This window comes from Globicephala melas, chromosome 19, assembly GCF_963455315.2.
Source record: "Globicephala melas chromosome 19, mGloMel1.2, whole genome shotgun sequence".
Taxonomy (NCBI): Eukaryota; Metazoa; Chordata; class Mammalia; order Artiodactyla; family Delphinidae; genus Globicephala; species Globicephala melas.
The window spans coordinates 62,213,786-62,241,724 of record NC_083332.1 but is presented as its reverse complement, the minus strand read 5'-3'; the positions used below and the strand labels follow the sequence as shown (position 1 = coordinate 62,241,724).

The window sequence follows — 27,939 nt, the reverse complement described above, 5'->3', positions numbered from 1 at the left end:
CTGTGCTCTGCAACGGGAGAGGCCACAACACTGAGAGGCCCGCGTACCGCAAAAAAAAAAAAAAAAAAAATTAACTCAAATTGGATCAAAGCCTTAAATCTAAGAGCTGAAACTATAAAACGATTAGAAGGAAACACAGGTGTAAATCTTCATGATCTTGAATTTGGTAGTGGCTTCTTACATATGACACTGCAAGCATGAGCATAAAGAAAAAATTAACTGAAACTCATCAGCGTTAAAAACTTTTGTGCATCAAAGGACACAATCAAGAAAGTGAAAAGACAACCTACAGAACGGGAGAAAATATTTGCACATCATGTATCTAATGCTGTCTAGTATCCAGCATACGTAAAGAATTCTTACAACTGAACAACAAAAAGGCATGCAACCCAAGTAAAAAATGGGCAAGGGATTTGAACAGTGACTTCTCCAAAGACAAACGCACATCCAACAAGCACATGGAAAGATGCTCAACATCACTAGCCACTAGGAAAACGCAAATCAAAACCTAAGTAAACTTTCAACTGCTAGGGCCCGGGTTCGATCCGTTAGGGGAACTGTAATCCCACAAGCCTTCCCACCTGGCAAAAAACAAACAAACACCTCAGTGAGATATTTCACACCAACCAGGATGGGGCTAGTTCTGTTTTTTTTTTGGCTTTTGTTTTTTTAAGAGAAAACGGGTGTTGGCGAGGAGGTGGAGAAACTGGAACCCTCATATATTGCTAGTGGGACTGCAAAATAGGCAACCACTGTGGAAAACGGCTTGGTGAGTCCTCAAAAAATTAAACACAGACTCACCACATGACCCAGCAATTCCACTCCTAGGTATACACCCAAAAGAACTGAAAACAGGGAGTCAAACACTTGTACAGAAGTCACAATAGGCAAGAAGTGGAGGCAACCTAAACGTCCCTCAACAGATGAATGGATAAGCAAAATGTGACATATAATGGAACATTATTCAGCCGTAAAAGAGAATGAAGTCCTGACACCTGCTACAATGTGCGTGAACCTTGAAAACATTATTCTAAGTGAAAGAAGCCAGATCTCAAAGGCCACGTGTTGTATGGCGGGCGGTTGCCAGGTGGCTGAAGAAGGAGGGCTAGGGAGTGATCACTTAATCATTACTTAATGGGTACCAGGTTTTCCTCCGTGGTGGTGATAATATACTGGAACTTGATAAAGGTGGTGGTGGTACCTTAAATGGTTAGTTTCATGTTATGTGAATTCTTCTTCAATTAAAAACAATTAAGCATAATCTATAGGACCTGTTTTAACTTTCCTCCCTGCGAAAACGAAAAGTGAAAAACAAACGCGACTTACCTTGTTCCTGGGATGGAGACCCTCCAGGGTGACGGTGTCGGCTAAGCCGAAGTGCAGCGTATTCCGAGCCAAGCTCACAGGAGGACCAGCGCGGGATAAAGTAACTTGGAAGCTCGTTTTGCCGAATAACCCTACGATAACCCTCAAACTTCTGAGGACGCGCAGCACCGAGTGGGGCCTCTCCTTTCCGGCCACCACGCTCCGCCGGGGCTGCAGACCGGTGGCCACGCAGGACGGTCCCCGGAGGACGAAGGGAGCTGGACGGGTTAGGGTTCGAGCTGGACGGTCCGAGCTGGACGGCCGGAGGCGCTCCCTCCCTGGCTGCAGCGCCGCGGCCGGCCGCCGGGGAGCAGTGGTGGCCCGCGCTACGCAGGCCTGGCCGGACCTCCTTCCTGCTCCGACGCCGCTCGGACCTCGCGCGCTCCAAAGCGCCCCGAAGGCCGCGGCCCCACGCCACGCTCCGTGCTAGTACGTCTCGCTGACCACGCCCCCGCGTCCACGGCCAGGCCCCTCACCTGCCCGGCCCTCGATGGCCCCGCCCCCAGCCCGCTCCAGGCCACACCCCATCCGTCCCGCCCCTCGGCCCAGGCCCCGCCCGGCGGCCTGCTTTGCCTTCCAGGGCTCCACCCAGCCGATACCGCCGCTCTCCGGCCCCGCCTCTCTCCGGGCCCCGCCCAGGCCCCGATCCGCCGGCCTCCAGAGCGCAGACACCGCCCCTATGGGGCCGCGCCCTCTCAGGCCCCGCCCCTCAGGTACCGTCTCTCTCAGGCCCCGCCCCGCCGGCAGCCGGAGTGCAGAGCCCTGGGACGGAGCTGGAGGCGCGGGTGCTGCGCGCGGCGGGCGGCTTCGGCCGGTCCCGGTGCCTGCTGGCCGCCGCCTCGTGGCTGCCGTGCGTGGCGCTGGGGTTGGCGCTGGGCTCGGAGCTGCTGCTCACCGCGCTGCCCGCAAACCACTGCGGTCCGGACCCCGCGCTCGCCCCCGGCCCCTGCCTGCCGCTGAGCTACCCCGAGCCCGCGCCCCGCGTCCGCCCCAACGGCACGCGGTCCTGCACGCGCGGCTGGCGCTACGCGCTGCCCGCCGCCGGCCTGCTGCGCAGCCCGGTCACCCAGGTCTTCTGCACCTGCCCCTCCGTCCCCCGCCCCGTCCTCTGCTTCCCTGCTCTGTCTCCCCCTCCTTCCGTCCCCCTGCCCTCAGCGCCCTTCCTCTGTTCCCCCTCCTCCAGTCCCGCCTCGGTCTTCGGCCCTTGATCGACCGGGGCTGTGGTACTGGGGCTTTCGACTGCGCGGGGCTCAGCCCCCTCCTGTCTGACGGTGCAGCAGGTGTCCATAGGCAGGGTGCCGGGCCTAAAGGCAGAGTCCGAGGCTGGGTGCTGCCAAGGTGGGCAGGCAGTCCGGGAGGGGGGCGGTAAGCTGAAGGTTTGAGCAGGTAGGTGCCCAGCGGTCAGCAGGGCCTGGAGTTCCCTTCGGTGCCGTGAACATTCTAGCAACCTGTGGCTTTGGGCTATGCAGGTGTTCAGGCTGGGCTCCCAAGACTTTGAATCAAGAGAGTGATTGGGTCACTTCCGTTTTTGAAGAGCAGACCTCCCACCTGTAAGGTGTGTGCAGGCTGGCCTAGGGGCAGGGACGCCAAGGACGGGGAGCGGGTAACGGGGCCTCCCTCCCCCTCCTCTGGCTAGGCCAGCCCACCCTGCCTTCCTCTTGGCAGCCTCTGCCCGCAGCCCCACCCCCTGCCCCTGGGAGGAAGGGCCCCGGGTGGAAGCTTGGACAGGGTTGCCACATCCCTGCCGGGCCCACCTGGGGCCCTGAACCGGCTGGGCTTCCTCCTTCTGGCCACCTGTTTGGTGTAGTGATGGATCCTCGCCCACCAGCTTTCACAAGCAGTCGGATTTTAAAATAAACACTCTGACGTAGTGTGACCCAAAAGGGTGTGTCAAGCTTGAGGAGAAGACACAGAGTAGCCCGGGAAAAGGGCCCTTGGCCGGGAAAAGCCGGTGGCGTGGCCCTGCAGCCTGTTCCAGGAGTGGCTCTCGAGGTGCACAGGCCAGGGGAAGGGCAGGAGAGGCCCTGGGGCCAGCCTGGCAGCAGAGTGATGGCCGGAGAAAGGCAGGTGCAACCCCGTGCAGAGCAAAGGAGAAACCAGACTTGGGGCTCCATGCGGGTGTCCTGGGGACCCCAGGCCTCTACCACCTGGGGGCTCAGACCAGGAATTGTCCAGTTCCATGTGAAGACCACCAGGGTCAGGAGGCCATGCCGTGTGATCCTGAGTCCTGAGCAAGTAAGTCCCTGGTCTCTCTACCTGTTTCCCCTTGTCTCCAGGGAGGAATCGGAACAGGATACCTAGGGTCCCTTCCAGCGTGATATTCTGGGAACTCCAGCGGGGGTAGGGGTCCTGGCTAGCTGACAGGTGACTGGTATCCCCTACAGTGGAACCTCGTGGTTCCGCTGCAAGGTGCCCCTGGAGCAGGTGGACTACCTCCTGGGCTGGTTGCTGGGCTGTGTCCTCCTGGGCCCAGGCTGTGACCGGTGAGGCGCTGCCCCTGCCCTTCTGCCCTGGCAGCCCTCCCCTGAGCCCTCCTGACCCAAATCCACGTGTGTCCCCTGCTGCCCACTAGGTTTGGCCGCCGGGCTGTGTTTGTGGGCTCCGGTGCTGGCCACGGGCCTGGGGGCCAGCAAGGCCCTGGCCACTGGCTTTGCCGCCCTACTGGTTTTGCAGCTGCTTCGTGGGGGGGCCTCAGCAGGAGCCTCCCTAGCCTTCTATGTGGCTCATGAGTACCGTGGGGGGCTCTGGGGGCCGCCCACTCAGGCTAGGCCTCTGGCCCGCTGGAGGGCGCCTTTCTGGCACTCCAGTCGAGGGCCCTTCTCCAGAAGGTGGGCGGGGAGCTGTTTGCTCTGTGGGCTCTGCTCTTTGTGGGCAGGCCCGGGTGCCTCAGATGTCCAGGTCCTGGGCAGGCCAGCGACTGATCACCACAGCCCTGGACAGGGCAGCCCTCCCGAGAGGCCTGGGCCCCAGGCCGTCTGTGTCTGCCCAGGCCTGGAGCTGGGTGACGCCCCGCGCTGCCTGGCATTCTCCACGGGGGCGGCCTCTTCTCTGTGGCGGGCATGCTGCCGCTGCCTGGCCTGGCCCTGCTCCTGGAAGACTGGCGCCTGCTGCAGGGGCTGAGCTCCCTGGCCACGGGACTCCTGCTGCTGTTTTGGGGGTGAGTGAGAGGGGTTCACATCCACTGTGGAGGCCACGTGCGTTGCTTCCCTCTGACCTCCATGCAGCAGCAGGAAGATGGGCACGGGCCAGGGACCCAGGGACACAGAGCCATGCACTGTGCTTCGCCACTGGGTCCTTCTCTACCGGGAGGTCCCCTGGCATCCTCACCCCAAACCCGCAGGTCTCCAGCCCTGTTCCCCGAGTCTCCCTGCTGGCTGCTGGCCACAGGGCAGCCGGCCCGAGCCAGGAAGATCTTGCGGCGCTTTGCGGAAGCCAGTGGTGTGGACACCAAAGACAGCTCAGAGGAGGAGAGCTCCCTGGCTACGGGTAATGGACCAGCCAGGGAGAAGGGAGGCCTGGGTGCTGGAGGAGGGAGGAGAGGTGTCATCCCCTCCTTCATGCCCCATTATGTCCCCGGGGCCGCAGAGCCGGACGTGCTGTGTGCAGGGAGCCCCAGCCCCGACACCACTCGGTCCTGGAACTCTGGCATACCCGCGTCGCCTGGAGAAACGGACTCATCCTGGGCTTCAGTTCGTGAGGAGGGGAGGGTGTGGGTGGGAAGGGGAGGGAGGGATCTTGGCCTTCCCCACGGGGTGAGAGTCCGCGGCTCTGGCTGGGCCTGCAGCTTTGCCATGCCTCCCAGGCTGATCGGCGGGGTATCAGAGCCAGCTTCCTGCGCAACCTGGCCACGCGTGACCCCGCCTTCTGTTGGCCCTACTTCCTGGAGGCCAGCCTGGAGGCAGCGGCCGTGGTCTTCCAGCTCCTGACAGCAGATCTCTGGGGGCGCCGCCCAGTCCTGCTGCTGGGCACCTTGGTCCTGGGCCTGGCACCCCTGCTGCTCCTTGCAGGGGCCCAGTGTGAGTGTGGGGCCCTGCAGGCTGGCAGGGTTGTCATGTGTGGCTGGGGGTTTGCCCAGTGGTGGTGGGGATCCCGGAGAGGCAGGCACAGGGCATGAGGCATTCGCATGAGGTTGCTGTTTTCTCCCCACCCACCTCCCCACTGTGCACCCGGGGAAACTGAGGCCCAAAGAGGTGAGGGCCAAAAAGATTCTATGTGAAGGGGCTTAATATAAGGGCTTGGTGTGGCCGGGGGCAGCCTGCAACCCCTGACCCCAAGTGCAGGAGCAGAGGTAGAGGGCTGGGGAGGCCCGGATCCCTGAGACACGGGTGAGGGGAGGGAGGGAGTGTGGGCAGCGTGGGGCCTCTCCTCCTCCCCAGACCTGCCTGGCTGGACGCTGCTGCCCGTCTCTGTCCTGGGGCTCCTGGCCTCCCAGGCAGTGTCCGCCCTCAGCAGCCTCTTTTCAGCCAAGGTCTTCCCCATGGTGAGCAGGTGAGAAGAGTGCAGGGTTGGAGGGCAGGGCCCTGCCTGTGCGCCCCGCGCTCCCCACACCCCAGGTCCATGCCATCGGGACCAGAGTTCAGGTGTCTCTTCCTGGGTGGCGAGGGGGACAATGGCCGCAGAAGGGTCTGCACATCAGCTCATGAGTGGAGCGGTGGGTGGTCGGAAGTGATAGCCCCCAGGCAGGGTCGGATTCCAGGGCAAAAATGGACTTTCAGTTTCCTAATGGAAAGGACAGCGCTCGATCCAGGGCAGCTCCCCCCCCCCGACTCTGCAGGTGTCTTCCTGGGGCCTGCTAAGGGCCATCCACCCCAGGAGCGCTGGGTGCCCCGCTGGGCCGTGTCCCACCGCCCCCTCTTGCCGGGGCGCCGGGCTGGGCCTGGTGCTGGGAGCTGGGTTCCTGGGCCAGGCGGCCGCCCCGCTCAGCGACACGCGCAGCAGCGTGCCTTCTTTCTGCAACACGTGGCCTTCCCGTCCTTGGCCGTCCTCGCCCTGCTGCGCGTCCTGCTGCTGCCCGAGAGCCGTGGCCGCGCACTGCCCCCGTCGCTGCAGGACGCCGACCGCCCGCGCCGCTCCCCGCTCCTCTGGGGCCACCCCCGCCAGGACCACCTGCCCCTGCTGCCAGCCTCCCTCCCCAGGGCCGGGACACAGCTGGTCCGGGAGGGGTGACCAGGCTGCACAGACACGCCACCCGCCAGTACAGGCAGACGGGTCTCGGGAAGGAACGGGAGGGTGGTGGGAAGTGGGCCTCTTTGCCGGGGGCCCTGGTTCCCCCTCCACGTGGGGAGCATAAAGGCGTCCGTGGAACCTGGCACCCTCGCTGGTTCTTCCCTCAGGCCGCACCCCTGGCTGAAGGGGGCTTCTGGTGTCCACCTCCCCCTCACAACCAGGCATCCGCAGCCTCTCCAACTGCCCCCACCCCCTCGGGGGCCAGCCCACTGCTGCGGCTCTGGTGAGACTGAGGTGCAGAAAGGCCCTGCAAGTCGCCGTGCCAACCGTGCGTTGGAGAGATGAGCACGTTTTTAATTCATGTTTGCCCGAGAGCTGCTTCCTTTCATACAGAGATGAGATCAGCGTGGGTGGGAAGCAGAGCTGGGAATGGGGTCTCTGACCCCATTGGAGGCAACTGACGGGACAGGAGGGGCGCCTCCTTCTAGCCACTCCGCTCTAGGCTTTGGGCCCTGACTTCCCCTGGCTGAGACCAGGCCGGCCAAGGCCCCAGGGCGGGGCGCAGGGCCCTCTGTCCATCTCGACACACAGCCGAGTCCGGCGTGTCCGCTCAAGCGCCTGTGGTCTGCCCTGTGTCCGGGAGGCCGTGCTCTCAGCAGGGTGGGTGCAGGTCCCCATCAGAAAGCCTCTTCCCTGGTGCCCTCACGGGGCCCGTACAAGTCCGCCAGCCGGGCAAAGCGGGGCCCCCAGTCCCAGAGGCAGCTGTAGTCTGCGTCCTCATCACCCAGGCTGGACAGGATGGAGCTCAGCGTGCCTGCCACGGATCCGTCCCCCTCGTAGTCATAGAGGAGAGCCGTGTCGTAGGGAGGGACGGCGGGGTCGCTGTCCACGGCCTCTAAGCCCTATGGAGAGGCCTGGGGCTCAGGACCAGCACGCGCCGGCCAAGTGCCCTCCGCCACCAGCTCGGCCAAGGCCTGGCCCCAGGAGCCGGGTTGGGGGCAAGGTTCTCTCTGGGCGATTCTCCTCCCTCGGCAAGAACCACCACCCCTGTCCAGCCCCAGAGCGATGCCTCAGGCTCGTGGGGTGGGGGAACGGGGTGCAGGGCGCCCCTGGGGCACCCACCTCGTTGATGAAGTCAGCGATGTCAGAGGGGCTGGTGGGCAGCACGCGGGGGGCCTGGGGGTGCGATCGGCCGAACGGGGCGTCTCTGCGCAGAGAAGGCCGTCCCAGCGGGGCGCCCAGGGCCGCCAGCTCTGCCGGGTGGCGCAGCTGGTCCATGTCATAGGCATCCTGAGAAGGGACGGACAGAGAGCGTGGGGGTGAGGGTCGGGAGGCGGCTGGCCAGCTGGGGCCCCTGGGGAGACCCCCCAGCACTTGTAAGCCACCCCGGCCCCCTCACCTGGTCCTCCTCCCCGCCCCCCTGCTCGTCGTAGTTGAGGATGTTGTCCCGAAGGTCGTCCTGCAGCCCGTGCAAAAGCCTCTTGTCACACGACTGCTGCCGGCACCGCACCAGGAGGGCCACCAGCAGGGCGAGCACTGGGGGTGGGGGGGGCAGCGGAGGTCGGTGTGGGGTGGGGGCGGGGCAAGGCGGGCAGGGCGGGGCTGCCAGGCGGCGCGGGGCGGGGCAGGGATCTGCAGGCGCGGGCACTCACAGAGCAGCAGGATGACACTGGCCAGCACGATGACCAGGGCGCCCAGGCTGATGCCCGCGCCACCCGCCCGCAGCGCAGCGGCCCCCGGCAGGCAGGCGCCGTCCAGGCCGCAGCGGCACACGGTCACGTTCAGGGGCTGCTCGCGCTGCTGGGGCGGCTGTCCCGAGTCCTGGAGCAGCAGGCTCAGGCGGTGCAGCCCCTCCTGGACCTGGAGCCTGGGCCGCAGGCGCGCGTGGCTCACTGCAGGGGGTGCCGGCGGTCAGCAGGGGCAGGGGCGGCCACGCCCCTCTGCGCCTGTGCTTCCGGCGGCAGCCGGCCTGGGTTCCCCACCTGTCCTGTATGTGTGATAACTGATCCCTGCGGGCCTGAGGATGCAGTGCACTGAGGTGGGAACCAGTGGGGACCTGCCCCAGGCTCTGGACCCCCAGGGGCGTGGGGCGAGCTCACCGTTAACCTGGCTGAGGCTCCAGTTCCGGGCCAGCTCTGGGAGCCTGGGGCTCAGCTGGAAGTGGAAGGGGGCCCCGTGGGGGGGCAGGTCCTCATCCGTGGCCCCCAAGAGAAGACCGGAGCCCTGCTCTGGTGTGCTGCACAGGCTGCCCCACGGCGGGGACAGTTCAGGGGCGTGGTCGTTGACCTCCAGGATCTCAACAGACAGGGTCCCTGTGGCCGTGCTGGGTGGGGAGGCTGCAAATAGGAGAGGTCTGGTGGGCCCCTTGCCCCTGCAGAGCCCCCACCCACCCCTTAAGTCTGCTCGGTGGAGTGCCCGCTCTCAGCCCTTGGGCAGCAGCAGGGGCCCCAGCCAGGGTTAGGGAGCCCTGGAACCCAGGCCGAGCTCCATGCTCACCATCATCTCGGGCCAGGATGATGGCCCTGTACCAGCCGTCCTTGAGGAAGGGGGATGCGGGGCTGAGCACGCGCTGGGTCTGGACCCGGCCAGTGGCCCCGTCCACTTGCAGCCAGTCTTCAGGGTCATAGTCCTTGGAGTAGCTGTTGGCGAGGAGGGGAGGAGGGGCCCTGAGCCTGAGCCGGACCCCCGGAGGTGTGGTCACGTGTAGACGTGCACACACGCACACATACGCAGGCCTTTAAGGATAGTCCTTCCACAGCCCTAAGCTGGTATTTTCCATCCCAATCAACAGATGAAAAAACTGAGGCTCGGGGAGGGCAGGTGAGCTGCCCAGGGCCCCGTGGCCACTGAGTGACAGCTAGGATTCAACGGTGGGCACCATGTTGACAGACAAGGGTACATAGGGTCAGGGCAGGGGGTGAAATCCAAGACAGTGACAGCCAGTCCTAGTGGAGTAACGGCTCCCTGGAACGGACAAGGCCAGACACTCAGAGGCTGGCCAACAGACGGGCCACGTCAGCGTGCGCCAGATGCAGCCCAGTCCTGCCTACAGGACGAGGTCGCGTGAACGCGCACGCACGGTACTTGAGAGCCCCTGGGCTCTCGGTGACGCACACAGATGAGCCCTCTGCCCTCCGACCAGGGCCCTAATGGGAACCCTCAGGGCACAGGGCTCAGTACCCTTAGCTGTGCTGCTACCCTGGCTGGGAGGTGGACTGGGGCTGTGAGTTCCCCCTGCTCACCCCGGGGCCCCCACCTGAGCCTCTGCGGCTGCTGTGTGTCAGGGTCTCGGGCAGAGAAGGTGGCCACGGGGGTTCCTGGGGCCGCCCCCTCGGCCAGGCTGGTCCGCAGTGGGTTCTGCTGGAACACGGGCGCCTCGTTGACATCCCGCACCTGCACGCTGACCCTGGCCTGGCCCCGCTCGGCCCTGGGGGCCGCCGCCTGCAGGGGAGCCTCGTTCTGCGCCGCCACTGTGAGGTCGTAGTGCTCCCGACTCTCGTAGTCCAGCGGCTGCAGGGGAAGCGGGGCGGCCGCCCGTCAGGACTCCGGCCCCCTCCCCCCATTCAGGGAAGCCTGAGGCAGCTGCGGCCGAGAGGCCTCTTCTGCTCTGTCCTCAGAGCCCCTTCTTTCCTTCTGCTTTTTAGCCTCGGAAAAACAAAAATCACGCAGGACAAAAAGGCACAAAAAATAATGCCAAAATGACGGCTACTCATCACGCAAACGTATTTGCTGGGTGTTGTGAGGCCAGTTTCCCGTCCCCTGGCCGGGTGTCCTCCTCGGTGCCCCAAGCAGACACTCGCCTGGGTCTTGCTAAGAGGGTATTTGGTGGACGTGGTTGAACTGACCCGTCCAATCAGCTGACTTTAAATAAAGAAGATGGTCCTGGAGAACCTGGGTGGGTCTCATCTGTGGGTGAGAGTCTCTGAGAGCAGACCTGAGGCTGCCCTGGGGAAGAAGGGCTCCCACCTCCAGATGCAGCCTCAGCTCCTGACTTTGCAGCCTGTCGCAGCCCCGCAGACTCCGGACTTGCCAGCCGCCTGCACGACGGCCGGCGTGAGCCAGTCTCTGGCAATAAGGCTCTTCCTGTGTTGACAGCTCATCTGCATCTCTATGCACGTGTATGCACGTGTGTGTATGCTCAGGTGTGTGCGTGCACACGTATGTCCTGCTGGTTTTGTCTCTGGTCTCAGTTTGGCCGACATGTGAGGTCTGTATTTGTGCACGTTGATCATATACTTTAAGTGGCAAGACACTGGAAGTAACGTGGGCTTGCCCCCTCCTTCCAGCCCTGTCCCCCTGTGGTCAGCGTGGCCCGAGCCCACAGTCCTAGCGTTCTTGGTCCCCTTCGCTCCCTTCCTAAGGATGCACAGAGGGTCCAAACGGGGTCCCAGGGTGTGAGGAGAGGCACCCTCCTCAGCTCACCTTCACCACAGACAGCACACCCTCGTTGGTCCTGGGGTCGGTGCGGATGGCGAACTGCCCGTCAGGGTCGCCCTCCAGGATGGTGAACCTGGCCACCCAGTTGGGGGAGCCGGGCAGGTCCCGGTCCTCTACCTCCAGCCGCCCCACGTCCACTCCGCTGATGGCCTCTGTGGCCTCCAGGAAGAACTGTGGGAACTCGGCCCCGTTACCCACGGGTGGGCCGGGGACGGTCCCCTGTGGGGTCACCCTCCCACTGCCCACCCACGAGGAGTCCAGGGCACCAGGAGCACCCCCCCCCCAGTCTCGGCCATGTGCTGGGCACATCCTCCCCGGAGGGCAGGGCTGCCGCTCGCTCCCACCCAGGAAGGCTTGGGGACAGGTCCCACCCCAGGGTCTCTGTGGCTTCCCCCCAGGGCCCTCTAGCTCCTGACATGCTCACAGCCCACCGCCCCCCATGCTGGCCTCCGGCAGGGTATCCTGCACGGTCCACACAGGATGCCTCCTCTGTGGAGCACCGAGCCTCCCACCCACCAGAAGCCCCGGGATCGGGGGGAGGTCAGCCCTGAGCAGCGGCCGGTGGGGGTGAGGACGGTGGCAGCACCTGACCCCTGGTGAACTCGGGGGCGTTGTCGTTGACATCCTCCAGTGTGATGATGGCCAAGGCAGTGGCGGTGAGGCCGTCTCCAGACATGTCCGCCACCTGCAGGGTCAGATTGTACACGGCGACCACCTAGGAGCACAGTGACATGGGGTCAGGAGACCCAGGTGGCGCGCAGGGCGGGGCTGGTCAGCCACCTTAGGGCCTGGGGGCAGGGCCGGCAGACCCCAGGAGGCTCCAGCATCTGCCCTGCTCCCAAGCTCTGGGGCAACAGGCTGCCTAGCCTCTCCGGGTCCGACGGCATCACTGTCGACCCCAGACTCTGCCCCAGCCTGTGAGTGGGCAAGAGGACGGTTGCCGAGCCAGATGAGCACTCACGGGGCACCTGCTGCACTGGGGTGTGGGGTCCCTGCCCTGGGGAGCCAGGTGCAGCTGCCGAGAGAGGGGACAGAGATCAACTAACGCAGTGAGTGGCCCTGGGGAAACCAAGGAGGGCTTCCTGGAGGTGAGGTGCCAATGCCACACAGAAGCCCGGCAGCCAGGGGCCGCAGGGGCCCCACAGGGGAGGAGTGGGCACGGCCGGCTGGAGGGCAACTGTTTCTCTGCAGCATGCGTGGTCACTGTGGGCCCACCCCAGGCCGAGGAGCCCTACTGCTCTGCAGGCAACAGGGTGGGGGAGGTCTCCGGCAGAAAAACACGCTAAGGGCCCCTCCTCACACCATCTCTGGACCGAACCACACAACTACCCGCGGGGCAGGTCTGCTGGAGCCCAGGGCCACGGACAGTGTCCGCGGCACTCGGACCCCTCGTCTGGGGGGCTGCCCTGCCTCAGCTGTCAGGGTGCAGCTGCATGGCCTCACCTCGCGGTCCAGGCCCACTTGAACCGTGCGGATCTCCCCCGTGTGCGGGTCAATGCTGAAGAGCTGGGGGCCGCCCTGCTCCAGAATGGAGTATCGCAGGGCCGCGTTGTCCGTCTCCGGGTCGTCCGCATCCGTGGCCTCAGCCCTGGTCACGAAGGTTCCTGGGAAGGGAGGGGACATGTGGGGGTGACACCCATGGATGCCAGGGCGCGTCGCCCACTCCCCCGCGGCCCGCTGCACCGGGTCCAGGCCCGCGATCAGCCTTGCACGTGCAAGCATCCCGGCGTCCTGGCTTGCGTCGCCAGTGGGGATGAGGTCAGGTGTCCGATGCACACTGCGGACACCTGTCTCCTACAGGACCCTGAGACAGACCAGGCGAGCCCGCTGGGGAACCAGCCCCAGGCGGGGCGAGGCAGCGCCCAGGGCCGCACCTGCGCTCTGGGGCAAACAAGGCCCTGGATCTCGGAGAGAAGGGCCTCTGCAGGGGTCCTGGAGGTGCCCCAGCACCTGTGCCCACCTGTTTTCTGGAGCAATTCAGGTCTGACCACCCCTCCCCACACCGGCCCAGATCAGGTGTACTAAAAGTTATCCCGGTGAGGTGGACCAGCCTCGGGCCACCCGAGGAGCTAGCCCCCCCTCACCTGTGACTGGGCTCATCCCAGCCCCTCCTGGGCCCTGACGGGTCAGCTGAGTGTCATGCTGGTGTCTGATGAACGGTAGTGACCCGGCCACTGACCCAGCCTTAGAAGGTGGGAAGCTACCTTAGCAGGTAACTCCTGGCATGATGCTGGACCCCAGGCTAAAGCCAAAAACAATGTTTAGAACAGGCACCCTGCCACCGGGATGCAGACAAGCGCTTCCAAAGGCACCTGTCGGGCTCTCTGTGACTGAGCAAGTGCGCAAACTCCTGGGGTGACTGGAGCCCAGCTTCTCGCCAACAGAGAAGAGGACCCCAAAGGAACCCTGCAGAGCTGGATCAGAAGTGGAGGTGCCAGAGAGGACTCGTGACTTGTGATGGAGGCACAGAGCCGTGTTAACACAGCTGTGACAGTGCGTGCACACACGACGTCTGTATGTATGTGAGCTTCCTTCCCAGCCCCGGCTGCTGAAGGGGCCTGGGCCAGTTTGATGAGCTTCTGATCAGCCATGATTTGAGCTTCAAAACAACGGTGCAAAGAAGCACAAGCCACTGAGTGAAGCAAGAATCCATAAATCCAGACACATCCGTGTGAACAAAACACATACGAGACAGGCTGGGACCCGGGACCCTTTGCTGCAGGGCTTGCGCCTGGACACAGGTCTCCTCGAGCCACAGAATACAAAGAAACTACAAGGGACTAAAAATAACTATGTACGTGGCAGTTCGAGCAAATTCTGGACGACATACAAAGAGACTAAAAAGCCCAACGGCCACTTCTGAAGAGCAAACACCAGCCGGGAGCAGAAGCAGGGTACCTGTGCGCGCCCCGCGCACACACCACCACCTAGGGTGGTGTCTTTCCCGGCACCGTTTGCTGAGGAGACCGCCCTCTCCACGCTGAATGGTCCTGGCGTCCTGTGTAAAGTCACCTGCCCGTGATGTGAGGTTTATTCCTGGGCTCTCTATTCAGTTCCATCGGTCTATGGTCTGTGTGTCTGTCTTGAAGGCAGGTGCACACTGATTACTGTACCTTTGCAGAAAGTTTTGAAATCAGGAAGTGTGTCCCCCAGCTTTGTTCTTTTCCAGGATGGTTTTGGCTATTCAGGGTTCTTTGAGATTTTATAGGAATTTTAGAATGAGTTTTCTGTTTACGGCAAACCCCCTAAGCCACCCCCCGCGGCCTGACCCCCTGGACACACCCCTGACCCCTGGACACACCCCATATAAGGAACAAGCTCGCCCCCCCTCAGGGAGCAAGCTAGCAAGGGAACCTGTTTCTTGTTCCCACTCCCCACCGCTGCAGCGGGGGCCCCAATAAAGCCTTGCCTGAATTTCTTGTCTGGCCTTTGATCGATTTCTATTGATTAAAGAGGCCAAGAACCCTGGTGGGTAACACATACCCACATATTCATATACAGGGGTACTGAAAGTCCTATCATACAATAGAGAGCCAAGTGATGACCAAGAAGAAACAATGAAGAAACAACAGCTGATGCAGGCAAGAGCCGCCAGAGATGCGAACGCTGCTGGGCGGCAGCTTGAGGGGCAGCAGGACACCTGCACAGTCTCAAAGGGTCTCCCACAAGACACCTATTAATTACAAAGGGGAAAGGAGAAAAGCCAGAGCGAAGAAGCTTGGCGGACACCCCCTGAACTACAGACCCAGATCGGCATCTCCAGGAACGGGATGTGCACGCCTCCTGAGGGATGTGCACGCCTCCAGCCACGCAGACTCACGCAGGGACAATCATCACAACAACCGCCTAAGTGCCTCAGGATGTCAGTGTCGTGAGCAAGGAGCTGAGAGGCTTTCGCAATGAAAACTACAAAAGATCAGTGAAAGAAATTGAGAAAACACAAATAAACGGACAGACAGAAGACTTGTTGCTAAGACGTCACTACCACCCAGAGCGACCTACAGATGCAGTGCGATCCCTACCAAAATCTTAAGGACAGTTTCTTTACATAAATAGAAAACTCATTCTAAAATTCCTATAAGATCTCAAGGGACCCTGAATAGCCTAAACCGACCTGGAAAAGAACAAAGCCAGGGGACACACTTCCTGATTTCAAAACTTTCTGCAAAAGTACAGTAATCAGTGTGCACCTGCCCTCAAGACAGACACACAGACCGATGGAACCGAATAGAGAGCCCAGGAATAAACCTCACATCCACGGGCAGGTGATCTTACACAGGACGCCAGGAGCATTCAGCGTGGAGAGGGCGGTCTCCTCAGCAAATGGTGCCGGGAAAGACATCCACAGGCGGAAGGATGGAGCTGGACCCGTAATTACTTAACAGCATATGCAAAAGTCAACTCAAAATGGATCAGACCTACGTGTACAACGTAAAACTAAAACTCAGAAGAAAACACAGGACACTGGTAATGTCACGAAGGCAATGATTTCTTGGATATGACACCAAAGGCACAGGCAACAACAACAAAAATAGACAAACCGGACTTCACGAACATTTAAAAATGCATCAAAAGACACTAACAACAGAGTAAAAAGACAACTCACGAAATAGGAGAAAATATCTGCAAATCATTTATCTGATAAGAGATTAATATCCAGGATATACAGAGAACCTGTAAAACTCAACCAGAAAAAAAAACCAACAAGCAACTCAATTCAAAAATGGGCAAAGGGACTTGAACAGGCCTTTCTCCAAGGAAGATATACAAATGGCCAATATGCACATGAACAAACGCTCAACGTGACTAATCATTAGGGAAATGCAGATGAGAACCACGAGACAGCCCCTCACGCCCATTAGGATGGCTGCCAACAGCAACAACAAAACAAAACAGAAAGCAACAGGCGCTGGTGACGACGTGGAGAAGCTGGGACCCTCCTACACTGTTGGTGGGGATGGAAAATGGTGCGGCCACTGTGGAAAACACCATGGAGGATCCTCAAAAAATTAAAAATACGGCTTCCCTGGTGGCGCAGTGGTTGGGAGTCCGCCTGCCGATGCAGGGGACACGGGTTCGTGCCCCGGTCCGGGAAGATCCCACATGCCACAGAGCAACTAAACCCGTGCGCCACAACTACTGAGCCCACGAGCCACAACTACTGAAGCCCGCACACCTAGAGTCCACGCTCCACAACAAGAGAAGCCACCGCAATAAGAAGCCCGCACACTACAACGAAGAGTAGCCCCCGCTCACCACAACTAGAGAAAGCCCGCTCGCAGCAACGAGGCCCCAACACAGCCAAAAATAAATAAATTTATTTAAAACAATTAAAAATAGAACTACCATTTGATCTACCAGCCCCACTTCTGGGTACATACCCAAAGGAACTGAAAGCAGGGTCTCAAAGACATATCTGGACACCCATGTTCACTGCGGCACTATTCACAACAGCTAAAAAGCAATCCAAGGGTCCACTGAAGAATAAACAGATAAACAAAGTGTGGTATAAACATGCAATAGAGTATTATTCTGCCTTGAAAAGGAAGGTGACTCTGACATGGGCTACCACACTGACGAGCCCTGAGGACAGGACGGTCAGTGAAATCAGCCAGACCCAGGATGACAAGTACTGTACGATTCCACTCACGCGCAGACAAATCATAGAGACAAAAAGCAGACAGTGAGTGGCAGGCACTGGAGGGGGAAATGGGAGTTAGCGTTTAATGGGGACAGAGTTCCAGTCTGGGAAAATGAGAAAATTCTACGGATGCTGGTGGTGGTGCACAACGATGTGAACGGGCTTAAAACCACCGACCCGTACACTTAAAAATGGTTAAGATGCTAAACCTTGTTGCATGTATTTTACCACAATAAAATTTGGCAGAACAGAAGTCAGTGTCATGAGCTCCTGGCGGCTGAGGACCCGTCCCCACTGAGGGGGTGTGAGCGGGCGGGGGCCTCAGTCCTGCCACCACGACGAGAACGGAGGGGAAGATCACACCTGTGTGAGCCCGTCAGACGGTGACGCACAGGCGACCTGACACCCCCGAGTCCAGGCTGTGACCCCCCAGGAGGTGCACACTCTGGGGCTCCCCTGGTGGGGCAGGTGCAGCGACCCCACAGAAGCAGGAAGAGGGGCCGAGATTGGCACAGCTGCTGGCGGTCCCTGGGTGCCCACACGGGGGCCTGTGCCCTCTCCCACGCGCCCACTGACTGCTCCCAGGGAAGGCGGGGTGGGAGGAGACCCGGGAGGGCCCCTCGGCTGAGGCCACAGGGCAGCCCAGGTGTGGGGAAGGCCATCGGTGGTCCACAGTCACAGGGTGAGGGTGGGGCTGCTGGGCTGGAGGGACGGCGCTTTGCCTTTGGGGGAGGAGCAGGGACCCTGAAGCAGCCCCAGCCCTGGGGCTCAGGGACCACCTTCGACCGAGACTGCCCACCCCCCAGTACCCCAGGAGCCCTGCCAGGTAACACACAGGGGTTGTCACCCCGCTAGGGGCCCCTCTGCATGCAGGGCTGCGCTGCCGTGGCGGGAACGCAGAGAGGCCCCCGGGATCCGAGCTCAAGCAGTGGCAGAGGCTAGGCCCGTCTCCTCTCCCCACCGTGGGCTGGCCCCCACCTCTGCTGTGCTCTCACACACAGGGAAAGAGGGGAAAATTCCACCCTAGTGATTAAACAGCCAACAGAACCAGATGCACGGCCAACCAGACACTTGGGCTTTTATCTGACAGAACTGAAGCAGCCACCCTCCGCGCGCAAAAGGCCCTAAAGGAAAAGGTGGACGGCATGCAGGAGCAGACAAGGCTCAGACAGGCGGCAGAGACTGTGGACAGAGGCAGGACCGCCTTAAAGGAAAAGGTGGACGGCATGCAGGAGCAGACAAGGCTCAGACAGGCGGCAGGGACTGTGGACAGAGGCAGGACCGCCTTAAAGGAAAAGGTGGACGGCATGCAGGAGCAGACAAGGCTCAGACAGGCGGCAGAGACTGTGGACAGAAGCAGGACCGCCTTAAAGGAAAAGGTGGACGGCATGCAGGAGCAGACAAGGCTCAGACAGGCGGCAGGGACTGTGGACAGAGGCCGGACCGCCTTAAAGGAAAAGGTGGACGGCATGCAGGAGCAGACAAGGCTCAGACAGGCGGCAGGGACTGTGGACAGAGGCAGGACCGCCTTAAAGGAAAAGGTGGACGGCATGCAGGAGCAGACAAGGCTCAGACAGGCGGCAGGGACTGTGGACAGAGGCAGGACCGCCTTAAAGGAAAAGGTGGACGGCATGCAGGAGCAGACAAGGCTCAGACAGGCGGCAGGGACTGTGGACAGAGGCAGGACCGCCTTAAAGGAAAAGGTGGACGGCATGCAGGAGCAGACAAGGCTCAGACAGGCGGCAGGGACTGTGGAGAGAGGCAGGACCGCCTTTGCTCTAAAAGGCTTCACTGGGCCGCTGAAGCAGAACAGGTATGCAGGTGAGATGTTACTATGTGTTAGTGCTAACCCCTGACTTTGAAGTTACACTGAGTCCCTGGTGTGCTCTGAAGGCCTCCGGTCTGCAACCAGCCTGGGATCTGACCAGAGCCCCGGGGACCCGGTGGGGAGGGAAGGAGCAGATCACTGTCTGGAATGCCTATTCTGCCTGGAACAGAATCAGGCCAGCGAGTCTGCCCTGTGAGGACGCAGAAGGGACAGAGGGTCAGCGGTTTCTGCACTCAGTGTAGAATTAATAAGCGGAGAGAGGCATCGACTGATAACGGGCAGGGGGGTCGCCTCTCGGGGGATGAAGGAGACACAGGTGTTGGTTGCACGACACTGTGAATGTGCTAACTGCCACTGAAAAGCTTGTTCCAAAATGGTTAATTTTATGTTATGTGAACGTCACCTCTATTTAGCAGGAGGAGGGGGGAGGAGGGGGAGGGGAGAGCAACGGAAACCACCGGAGCTCTGCCATCCAGGAATCCTCTCTGAACTCTGGAGGATTCGGGGGTTGACATTTATATCGCAATGGGAAGAGGCTTGAGTCGACTTGTGGAAATTCCCTCCGTCCTGGAGACTGTTTACGTGTTTTTAGACTCTCTGAAGGACCTCTGAAGTTCTTGCTGAAGGGAAATCCTGGACTTCTGACCTACCCAGCACCCTTCGCGAAGCTCCCTCCCCCACCGGGAACCCACTCGGCTCACCTGGGACGGCGCCCTCCAGCACCCGGCCAGTGAACACCTCCTGCCGGAAGACAGGCCGGTTGTCGTTCTGGTCCACAACCACGATCTCCAGGTCCGTGGGCTCCTCCAGGGTGGACCCCCCCAGGTCCAGAGCAAAGGCCCTGAGCTAGTCAAGCAGAGAGCAGGGGCTGGCACTGCGGCCCCCACGAGGGCAAGAGCAGCAGTGAGTGCACTCTGTGTCCTGCTGGAAACAGGTGGGAAGCGGCACGGGGACGGGGCAGCGCCGGGCAGCTGGGACCGCCCTCGAGGGGAGCTGGGTTCTCCCAGCAGGCGGGGTGGCCACCACGCGCCCCCTCTTGCCTGGGCCACCAGGAAGCCCACAGCTGTGCTGCGAGCTTGGCTGCAGCGACGCTCCCCCTGGCGCCCCTGGTCTCTCTTCCCCTGGCGCCCCTGGTCTCTCTCCCTTTTTCTGTGAACAGTCGTGGCTGCTTTTGAAGTTTCCGCTCCACACGTGAAATTGTAACTTCAACCATCTCCTGTCCCTTTGGAGAACAGACTTGGTACAACTTCCAGGGGAAACACACCCTCTAACTCTCTGTGTAAGGGAACCAAGAGCTGGTTCTCAAAGTCTGAGGGAGACTCCGGGCACAGGAAAGGCAAAGGCTGCAGCCCCCTGCCCGGGGCAAGTCTGAACATCACCTTAGGGTGGCCAGGATGGGGGGCGGATCATCTGTCTGTAGGGGACTCAGGCGAGTTCCAAGCTCCCCTCCTTGGCCCCTCGCTCACCCCCTCCCCACGGCCCTTTCTCTCAGACCTGACAATCCCAACGCCTCCACTGGGCAGATCCCGTCCCACCTCCCCCGACGTCCCACCCTGACAGTCACGGGGCAGCTGCCGCTAGGGGCGGCCAGTTCCGTGGGATTCCTCATGGCACCCCTTCTTCAACTCACATAGCAGGCTCAGGGGAGAACCGGCCACACCAGTGTCTGGTGTTGCTTTCCTGGGAAGGCTGCCGCCCACCCTGAGGCCAGCTGCCCAGTCCTCCTGGGCAGGACCCAGTGTTCAGTCCGCTCACGCACCTGCCGAATGAGCCTGTGACCCTGAACACCTGCTTCCTGGGGCAGCCGGTCCCAAATCCCACCCCTGCCCCCCAGTTAAGGATGCTGGGTTTTGCGGGTGGAGGTGTGGCCATGGCCCCCATGGGGCGGGGCGGGGCCCACCCTGAAGCGGTCTGTCTTCTCTCGGTCCAGCACGGCATTCAGGGACACCTTCCCTGTGAACTTGTCTATGGAGAAGATCCCCCGGGGCTCCTCGTCCACGCCGGGCCCCTGGATGCTGTAGATGATGCTGCCCAGCTGCTGCCTGTCCGACTTGATCTGTGGGACAGGTGATGGGCTGGGGAGGTGCCCCAGGGGAGGGGTGTCCCCTCTCTGCAGCCCTCGGTCCCTCCCCCAGCTGGGATGGGGTCGCTCAGCCTGCGGCCCCAGGGGTGTGCCCGCCCTAAAGTACGCGGCCCCTCACCTGCACCAGGGGGAAGGGCAGGCGCTTGTGGTTCTCGGACACACTGATGGGAGGGATGACCCAGGCTCTCCGCACGCGGCCCGGTGCCGGCATCCGGTGCCAGGGGTACAGGGTATGCGGCCTCCTCAGCCCGGGGACCCCCACTGACAGGCACAGACTCTGCAACAAAGAAAAACCTCCGTCACCACCACAGCAGCGCCCAGAGCTCCCCCACCAGGGCCGGGACGTCCCCTCCCCGACTGCCAAGCCCTCTGTCGTGTGGCCCGGGGAGGTTCGGGTGCCAGGACTTGGGGGGCATGGGGTGCTCAGGGGGACAGGAGGCAGCCTGGCTCCCGGGAGCCCGGGGATGGGTGGCAAGGCCCGGGAGGGAGGTGGGTTGAAGAGGAAGGGCGGCTGGGCTGGGGGCAGTGGGGGGACACGCGGCCACCCCAGGCCTCCTGGTGACGTGAACTCTTGAGGGCTGGTCGAGGTTGACCAGGCAGCGCTTTTGTCCTCAGAGACCCAGAGAGGGGGCCACCTGGGGGCCAGAGCGCCCACCCCTCCCACACAGGGCAGCTGTTCACATGGCAGGTCTCCTCTGCCAGGCTGGGGAGGGGGACACTCCACACGCCTCTGGGAAGCAGGCGGTGGGGCTGTCTGTCCCAGGGCTGCTTTGTGGAAATGAAACGGAGCTGAGCTCCCAGCTCCCCGCCCCCTGCGGCAGCTGCCTCTGCCTCTAGGGACCGGCGGGGTGGGGTGTGTGCAGCTGTGAGGCTGAGGGGCCGGCGGGAGGACGGGGCAGCTGGAGTGTTTTGGGCCCTGATCCCCCAGAGCCCAACCCCAGCCCGTGCTGTTTTCCCCCCAGAACCGTGGAACCAGGTGTGACCGTGTAACCAACACTTTAGTACCTGGAACCCGGGACGCTGTCTCCGGCTCCGCACGCCCAGGGGACAGGGGGGCCCTGTGTGCAACGTCCCCGAAGCCCAGCGCTCGGGGCCTGTGGGGCTGCAGAGGCAGGACAGAGTGCGGGGCAGCCCTGTCCCCCGACACTACCCTACAGGCGGGGCCGGGGATATGCACCCACCGCCCTGCCACCACCCGCTGAGCTCTGGGCTCAGCACTAAGGCTAGTCAGGAATGCGGCCCGCGGTGCCGAAACCCTCCCCAGACCCACTGTCAGCTCGTCCCCCCCCACCTCTCAGACGGGGAAACTGAGGCCCAGAGAAGAAAGCCACCTGGCGGGGTGAGGGCAGAGCTGGCGGCAGCCCCAACAAACACCCAGAGTCTCCTGGGACAGCCCTGGTTTAAACACGTGGTCTTCGCATCCCACGCCTCGATCGGCCAGTGGGTGGTCTGAGCGTGGGCTCAGGCACTGTGGCCGGCTGGGCGTGGAGGCACTGGGGGCCCTCTGTGCTCCCCGAGTCATGAGTGGGGCCGACGCTGGGGCACCCTTGGAGGGCACAGAGCCTGGCTGGACTTGGATAAGGGCTGTCAGGGCTCAGGGCGGGGGCAGGGATGCTACTGGGACCCAGCTTGGCTTGGCTATAGGAGAACGTGAGCAACGCGTCTTCCATGGCCCTTATGACCCCCCCAATCCCCCTGCGTTTGCAGCTGCCCCCTGCCCAGCCCCCCTCCAAATCCAAGGCAGGGCAGTGCGGGAGATGCAGTGGAGCTGCTCCTGCCAGGCGCCTCCCCAGATCTCTGTGCTGCGGGCTTCCTCTGCCTCCCATGGCCCTTCCCCTCCTCGACCCCTCGACCCCGCCCCTGGCCGGTCGGTCCACCGACTTCTGCTGAGGTTTCCATCCCTTTCCCCATCGCAGTCGGTAGAAGGACCAGGCCTGGGCTGGTGGCCTCAGGGAAGGCGGGCTTGGTGACTGGTGAGTGGGGGGACTTAGGGGGCAAGGGAGGGAGGAGAGGCCCCTCAGCCAGGAGGCCGCTCTTCCGGGCAACCTCTGGCCTGTGCCCCCCTGCACGGCCTCCCTGTTCTGCCCGCCTGGGTCCTTGTACACTTTGCTGACAGAACTGCACTGACATCCAAACTAAAGTCAGTCTCCCTGGGGGGCCCCGGGCCACCTCCCCAGTGCCCAGACCTCGTCCTGCCACTGCACTTGAAATGCCAGGGGCCTGGGGTCCAGGCAGCAGCACACCCAGCTTGGAGGAAGGGCCGGGCGGTTCACCAGGCCCCCGAGCTCCCCGTGGCCCGACAGATGGCAGCACTGCCTCCAAGCCTCCCGGGCAGCTGGCTTCTCACCAAGACGGCCCAGCACAGGCCAGCGTGGTGTTCCCGCCAAGCGGAGACCTGCCGGCCTTTGTCACAGGCTCGGGGGGGGGGGGGGGATAGCGTCTGTTTCCTGGGCATCTTGGGGCAGCAGCTCCCTTGCCCCCAACCTCGCCGTTCCCCGCCCCTCCCTCCGCCCCTCCCCAGCCCCTCTCAGCCCTCAGGGAGCAGCAGAGGCGGGAGCCACAGGTCCACCAGCGCTGAACCTCCATCGCAAGGAGCATTTCTGTGATGCCCCGTGACACAGAGGCACCGCCCTGACCTCAGCAGGGAGTGAGGGACAGCCTGCAGATGCTCCCAGGCCTCAGGCTCTTGGAGAGGCACTGGGGGACATACTGCCCTGTCCATACCTGGGCTGGCCCCTCCGGCCCTGCAGCCCCCCACCGAGCCTACGGCTGCCCCCGCCCTGCCAGCAGCCTTGGCGGGGCCTCGCCCAGACCGGGGCCTGCAGTAGGTGGCGTGGCCAGAGTGGCTGCAGCCAACCTCCGGCTCTCGGGACGCTTCTCAGTTTGTCCCTTGTCCTCCCGCCAGCCCCTTCCCAGAAGATGCCGGTGGCCGGGGAAGGCCTGGGAGCCGCCTGGGAATCCCAGGACATTGGAGCCGGGACGAAGCCACGTGCACAGAGCCGTGGACGTCGAGTGCACATCGCTCAAACGCTGTCACCCTCACCGCCCCCGCACCACACAGAACCAATGGGCATCAGGGACCCACTTCTCCCAGCGGGTGCCCGGTGGCATCCCCATGCTCACCCTCCGCCGCTCCCTTAGCCAAGAGCCTGAGAGAACAGCCTGGAAGCCCTAGAGACGCCGGGCCGCTGCCCCCTCGCTGTGGTCCCAGCCCCGGCCCCCAGCCCCACGGCTGCCGAGTGAGAGAGCTCCCCGTCTGGTTCGGAGCTCGTGGGGCCCAGCAGCGCGGTGAGCACCCTACAAACCCACTGCAGGGGCAGGAGTGGCCTCACCCCCCCCCCAGACCCAGGCAAGGGCCCGGGTGGGTGATACTGTGTCGCTGCAGGCCACGGTGGGCAAGGCCCTGAGCCCGAGAGCAGCTGGCCAGCTCCTCCCGATGCCCCTCTGGCCTCTGGGCGGCTCCCGTCCCCTGGGATCTGAGATGGCGCCTGCTGCCCTCAGGCCCCCGCAGGGGGCCTGGGCTACTTCACCACCGCTGGGGCTTCCAGACTTGACGCACCATCACAACCAACCAAGGTCAGGAAAAATACAGATTCCACCAGTTTACCCCCGGCCTACTGAGTCAGACCTCCCAGGGGGTCCCGGAGCCCCCAGGTGAGCCTTGGGAACATCTGGGAATCAAGGCAGGCGCAGGGCCGAGAGGCGGGACTTGAGGGTCACACAGCCCTGCCCTGGCTCCCACCCCACCCCTCGGAGGCCCTACGCGTGGACGCACCCCACCATCAACTGTTCAGAAGCGAACAAGTGCCTGAGCCCTGGAGGGAATGCCTGCCGCCCTTGCCCGCTGCAGGGGTCTGAACTGCCTGGGCGCCTGGGGGCAGCCCGCAGAGCTCTCTGCTTCTCTCCACCAGCCCTCGGTGGGATCGGAACAAAGAATTACGAGGCACGGCCCCGTCTCCTGGGAAGAAAGCTGATGGCTCACCTGCCCTGGATAGAGAGGCTGGTGACCAGGGCGGCCAGGGGGACGGCAAGGAGAGCCTGCTTCAGCTCCTGGCACTACGGCCTCTGGTGGCCCCTGCGAGTGGCAGGCAGGAGGCCCGGGTGCATCCTGGTTGACTGAAGGGTAGCATCTTCCATCTCCCTGCAATCGGGCAACCCTTACGCAAGGAGGCTGCCACGGCTGGGGAAGGGGCTCTGGGGCTCTCCTGAGCACGTGGCCTCTGGGAGGAGGCCGCAGCCACACTCCTGGGGGCTTTGCAAGCCGTGAAGACCCCCTGAGGCAACGGGAAAGTCCTGGAACAGGATGGGCCCCACGGCAGACACGCATGGTCCTCTCCAGAACACACTGTCGGTGTGACAGTAACCGGGGCCGCGGAGGGAAGCCAGGTCGGGGCGCTGTCCTCTCAAGGTGGGCAGGACAGCCGGGAGCATGGTGCCTGCCCCAGTCAGCGGGGGTGGGGTGGGGGGGAGGCTGGAGAAAACAGCTGTCCCTTCGCCTCGCCATCTTGCCCCTCCTCTGAAGCCCGCAACAGCTGGAGGGGGCTCAGGGGAGAGCCGCAGGGGCCTCTCTGGGCCAGGCGGACAGCTGGGTCCATTCCTGGCGCGCCTGATGCCTGCCAGGCCGTCCAGGAACAGGGCGGCCTGGATTCCAGCCGGGGGTGGGGAAGGGGCTCAGGCCTGGGGAGCTTGTGGGGCCTCTCCCTTAGCCCAAGCAAACCCCACCCACGTTCCCCCGGGCTCCAGGCCTCGCACCTGCTTCCTGGAATCTGAGGGACCCAGGCCCGGAAGTGATGCTGGAGGGGTGTCCCCGCACGTGAGTGCACGGGCAGCGACGTGGCTCAGCGGAGCCGGACGCAGGCTTGGGGCCCCTTCCAGCAGCACGTGGGTCTGCCATCTGGGCTCCCCACCCCCAGGCAGGGGGGGTCCCAGTGAAGGCCCAGCTACTGGGGACACCACGGGCACAGGTGAGGGGCCGATAGAGGCCAGTTCCGAAAAGACACACGCTAAGCCCCCTGGCCGACATTTCAGGCAACACAAGGGAAGGGTGAGCCTCGTCCAAGGCCACCAAGCAGATGACGGGCCTGTGCGGAGTCTGGTCAACAGGCCCCCACCCCAGGGGCCCACCCGAGACAGCCCTGCCGGGGGGCTCCCGGAGGTGGAGGAAGGTGTGTTGGGAAGCGGCCGCAGGACCCGTGTGGCTGGACAGGAGAGGACAAAAGTCTGAAAGCTGAGCTGGATGGGGGAGGGCCGTGCGAGGTCCTACGCAGACACATGTCGGCCAATCCCGAAGTCGCTCCCCTCGCACCGGAGCTAATTTGAGCCGCGGGGAGTGCGGGAACATGAGTGGCCAGGCCCGTTGGCTGGCCTCCCAGCGCCACCAGAATTCCCGCAGTCCCCAGCTGTCTGGGAGCGGGTGCATTGGGCATGACCCTGGGGGAGGGGAGAGGCATCTGAGAGGGATCTACTCCCCTCCCCCGCAGCAGAGTCCCCCTGGGGCCCGGTCAAAGGATGACACCCCCAGACCCAGGAGTGGGCCTCCGAGGACATGCCGCCTGATGCGGGGCAGGGGCAGGAATCGTGGGAGGGGGCGTTGCAGCCTGGAGCCTTCTGGAGCGCATGGGGGCATCCAGGCCCTGGGGTGGGGGCAGAGAGCCCGCTGCCCCGGGTGGGCTCCCAGCAGCGGGCCGAGGGGCACAGGCCGTGGGCAGCCACGCTGTGCTGGGCAAGGGTGGCTGCGGCCTCCCTCTGGGTCAGGTGGCCATGGCAGTGGGGAGCGGCCAGCACCGCCTCCATGGGGTCAGTGAAGGCCCGGAGGCAGGGGTGTGGGTAGCTGGGGCGGGGGCTGGCGGCACCTAGTCAGCTGCCAGGGGCTGAAACCCGAGCCGGAGCCGGGGGCGCCGCGGGAGTGAGGGGCGACGCTCGCCAGCGGCCGGCGCTGCGTGATGGCTCTGGAAGTGTAACAGTGAGTGATGATTCGTGGGCGCAGGGCCAGGCCCTGTGCTCATCACCTGTCAGGTGTAAGAGGCCTGAGGCCGTCCTCCTGGCCCCCGGCCCTCACCAGTGACCACCGCTCAGCTCAGTCCCCCGAAGCCCGGAGACCACTGAGGTCACACGCTGCACTCCTGGCCCCAGCCTAGCACCTGCCCAGAAGCCAGGGGCCGAAAGGATGCGGTCCCAGCCACCCAGGGGTGCCCGTGTGGCGAGTGGGGCGGCCTGTGTTTCCTGCCGCCCGTCCTGCTCCCACCAGGGAGACCAGGGCTCCCCAGGGAGAGGGGGCTTCTGGAGGGCAGAGCCCACAGCTGCCCCTGCCGGCCGGACACATGGGGGCTTGGACTCCACCCAACTAGACTACGGAGAATCACCTACCAGCTCACAGGGGTCCCTAGGGACCAGGCCTCCAGGCTTTCCCAGCTGGGGGTGCTCCTGCCGCCCCCTCTCCCTCGCCTCCCGCGAGACTGAACACTCCCAGACCCCAGCAGGGCTGAGGGGCGCCCCTCCGGAGTGAGGGCCCGCCTTCTGGGTGCTCTCCTGGCCGTTCCCGAACTTGGCTCCCCGTCCGGTCCAGCGGAGGCGGTTACACTCCCCCCTGGACAGGGCTGCCCCGCACAGAACCCTCGGCTCTCGGTCCCCGAGGCCGGGACGCCCCACTCTAAGACGCCGGCGCTCAGTGCAGGGGCCAGAGACCCCCGCGCAGCGCCCGTGCCTTACCTGGGCCAGCAGCCCGAGGGCGAGGAGGAGCGCGGCGTCCATGGGCCGGCGGCGGGCAGCGGGCCGAGCGTCCGGCGGCGGGAGCGACGCCTTCTGCTGGGACAGGACCCGGCTGAGTGACAGCACAAGTGTGCGGGGCGAGCCTAGCGAGGGAGTGATAATGTGTGCGGGGGCGAAGCTGGGCGGGGCGTGGGGGCTGAGTTACAGCACGTGGGCGGGACGGCGCCTGGGGCTGAGTGACAGCACGTGTGTGGGGCGGGGCGTGGGGGGCCGAGTTACAGCATATGGGCGGAGCGTGGGGGCGGCTGAGTTACAGCAAGTGTGTAGGGCGGGGCGTGGGGGCTGAGTGACAGCACATGGGCGGGGCGGGGGGCGGGGGGGCGGCTGAGTGACAGCACATGTGACTGACAGCATGTGTCGGGGGCGGAGCAGGGGTCGGGCACCGTCCCAGGCTGGATGCGGGGCTCCAGGAAGGAGGCTGTCAGAAAGGCAGCGGCGGGTGGGGGCTGGGGACTAGGGTGGATTCCCTCATTCATTCTGAGCACCAGGCACTCTCCTGCCTCAGTGCCTTTGCACTGGCCGGCCATGCCCTCGCCAGGACTGCCTGTCCGGCTCTCCCCAAGGCCAGCCGCTCGCTGCCTTGAGGGCTTGGATCACATTTGCTGTGTCCCTTTACTGTCTCCCGCTCAGGGGTGGAGCCCCCCAGGGCAG

General features: G+C 63.3%; 2 protein-coding genes and 1 long non-coding RNA gene across 3 annotated transcripts in view; 1 reads left to right on the top strand and 2 right to left on the bottom strand.

Annotated features, from left to right (window-relative positions):
* LOC115848651 (uncharacterized) overlaps positions 1-1,785 on the bottom strand; it is a 48,395-nt gene extending 46,610 nt beyond the window's left edge. The window contains exon 1 of the long non-coding RNA XR_004037785.2: positions 1,327-1,785. This is a non-coding gene — a long non-coding RNA (uncharacterized lncRNA). The remainder of the gene's footprint in view (positions 1-1,326) is intronic.
* A 70-nt stretch (positions 1,786-1,855) lies between these two features.
* Positions 1,856-6,531, top strand: SLC22A31 (solute carrier family 22 member 31). Its single transcript, XM_030849445.2, is given in 12 exon segments — positions 1,856-1,976; positions 2,095-2,457; positions 3,767-3,848; positions 3,938-3,967; positions 3,969-4,099; positions 4,479-4,522; positions 4,706-4,851; positions 4,953-5,058; positions 5,168-5,381; positions 5,742-5,843; positions 6,216-6,296; positions 6,299-6,531. Coding segments are annotated over 12 exon segments (1,653 nt in total).
* A 329-nt stretch (positions 6,532-6,860) lies between these two features.
* CDH15 (cadherin 15) lies at positions 6,861-27,404 on the bottom strand. Its single transcript, XM_060289010.1, has 14 exons — positions 27,229-27,404; positions 20,639-20,797; positions 20,338-20,493; positions 19,139-19,283; positions 12,412-12,572; positions 11,555-11,683; positions 10,954-11,139; positions 9,788-10,041; positions 9,028-9,170; positions 8,631-8,867; positions 8,184-8,423; positions 7,931-8,067; positions 7,654-7,821; positions 6,861-7,433 (listed from the first exon to the last, which is right to left on the bottom strand). Exons 1-14 carry the CDS (start codon positions 27,268-27,270, stop codon positions 7,209-7,211), a joined length of 2,382 nt encoding a protein of 793 aa, XP_060144993.1. The 5' UTR covers positions 27,271-27,404; the 3' UTR covers positions 6,861-7,208.
* Positions 27,405-27,939: the final 535 nt, after the last annotated feature.

Bases quoted from the DNA above. Each gene is read 5' to 3' on its own strand.
- CDH15 (XM_060289010.1), bottom strand. From the start codon at position 27,270: ATGGACGCCGCGCTCCTCCTCGCCCTCGGGCTGCTGGCCCAG. The intron at 20,798-27,228 runs GTAAGGCACGGG...TCTTTGTTGCAG, and splicing joins CCCTCGGGCTGCTGGCCCAG to AGTCTGTGCCTGTCAGTGGG. The intron at 7,434-7,653 runs GTGGGTGCCCCA...GCCTCTCCATAG, and splicing joins TCGCTGACTTCATCAACGAG to GGCTTAGAGGCCGTGGACAG.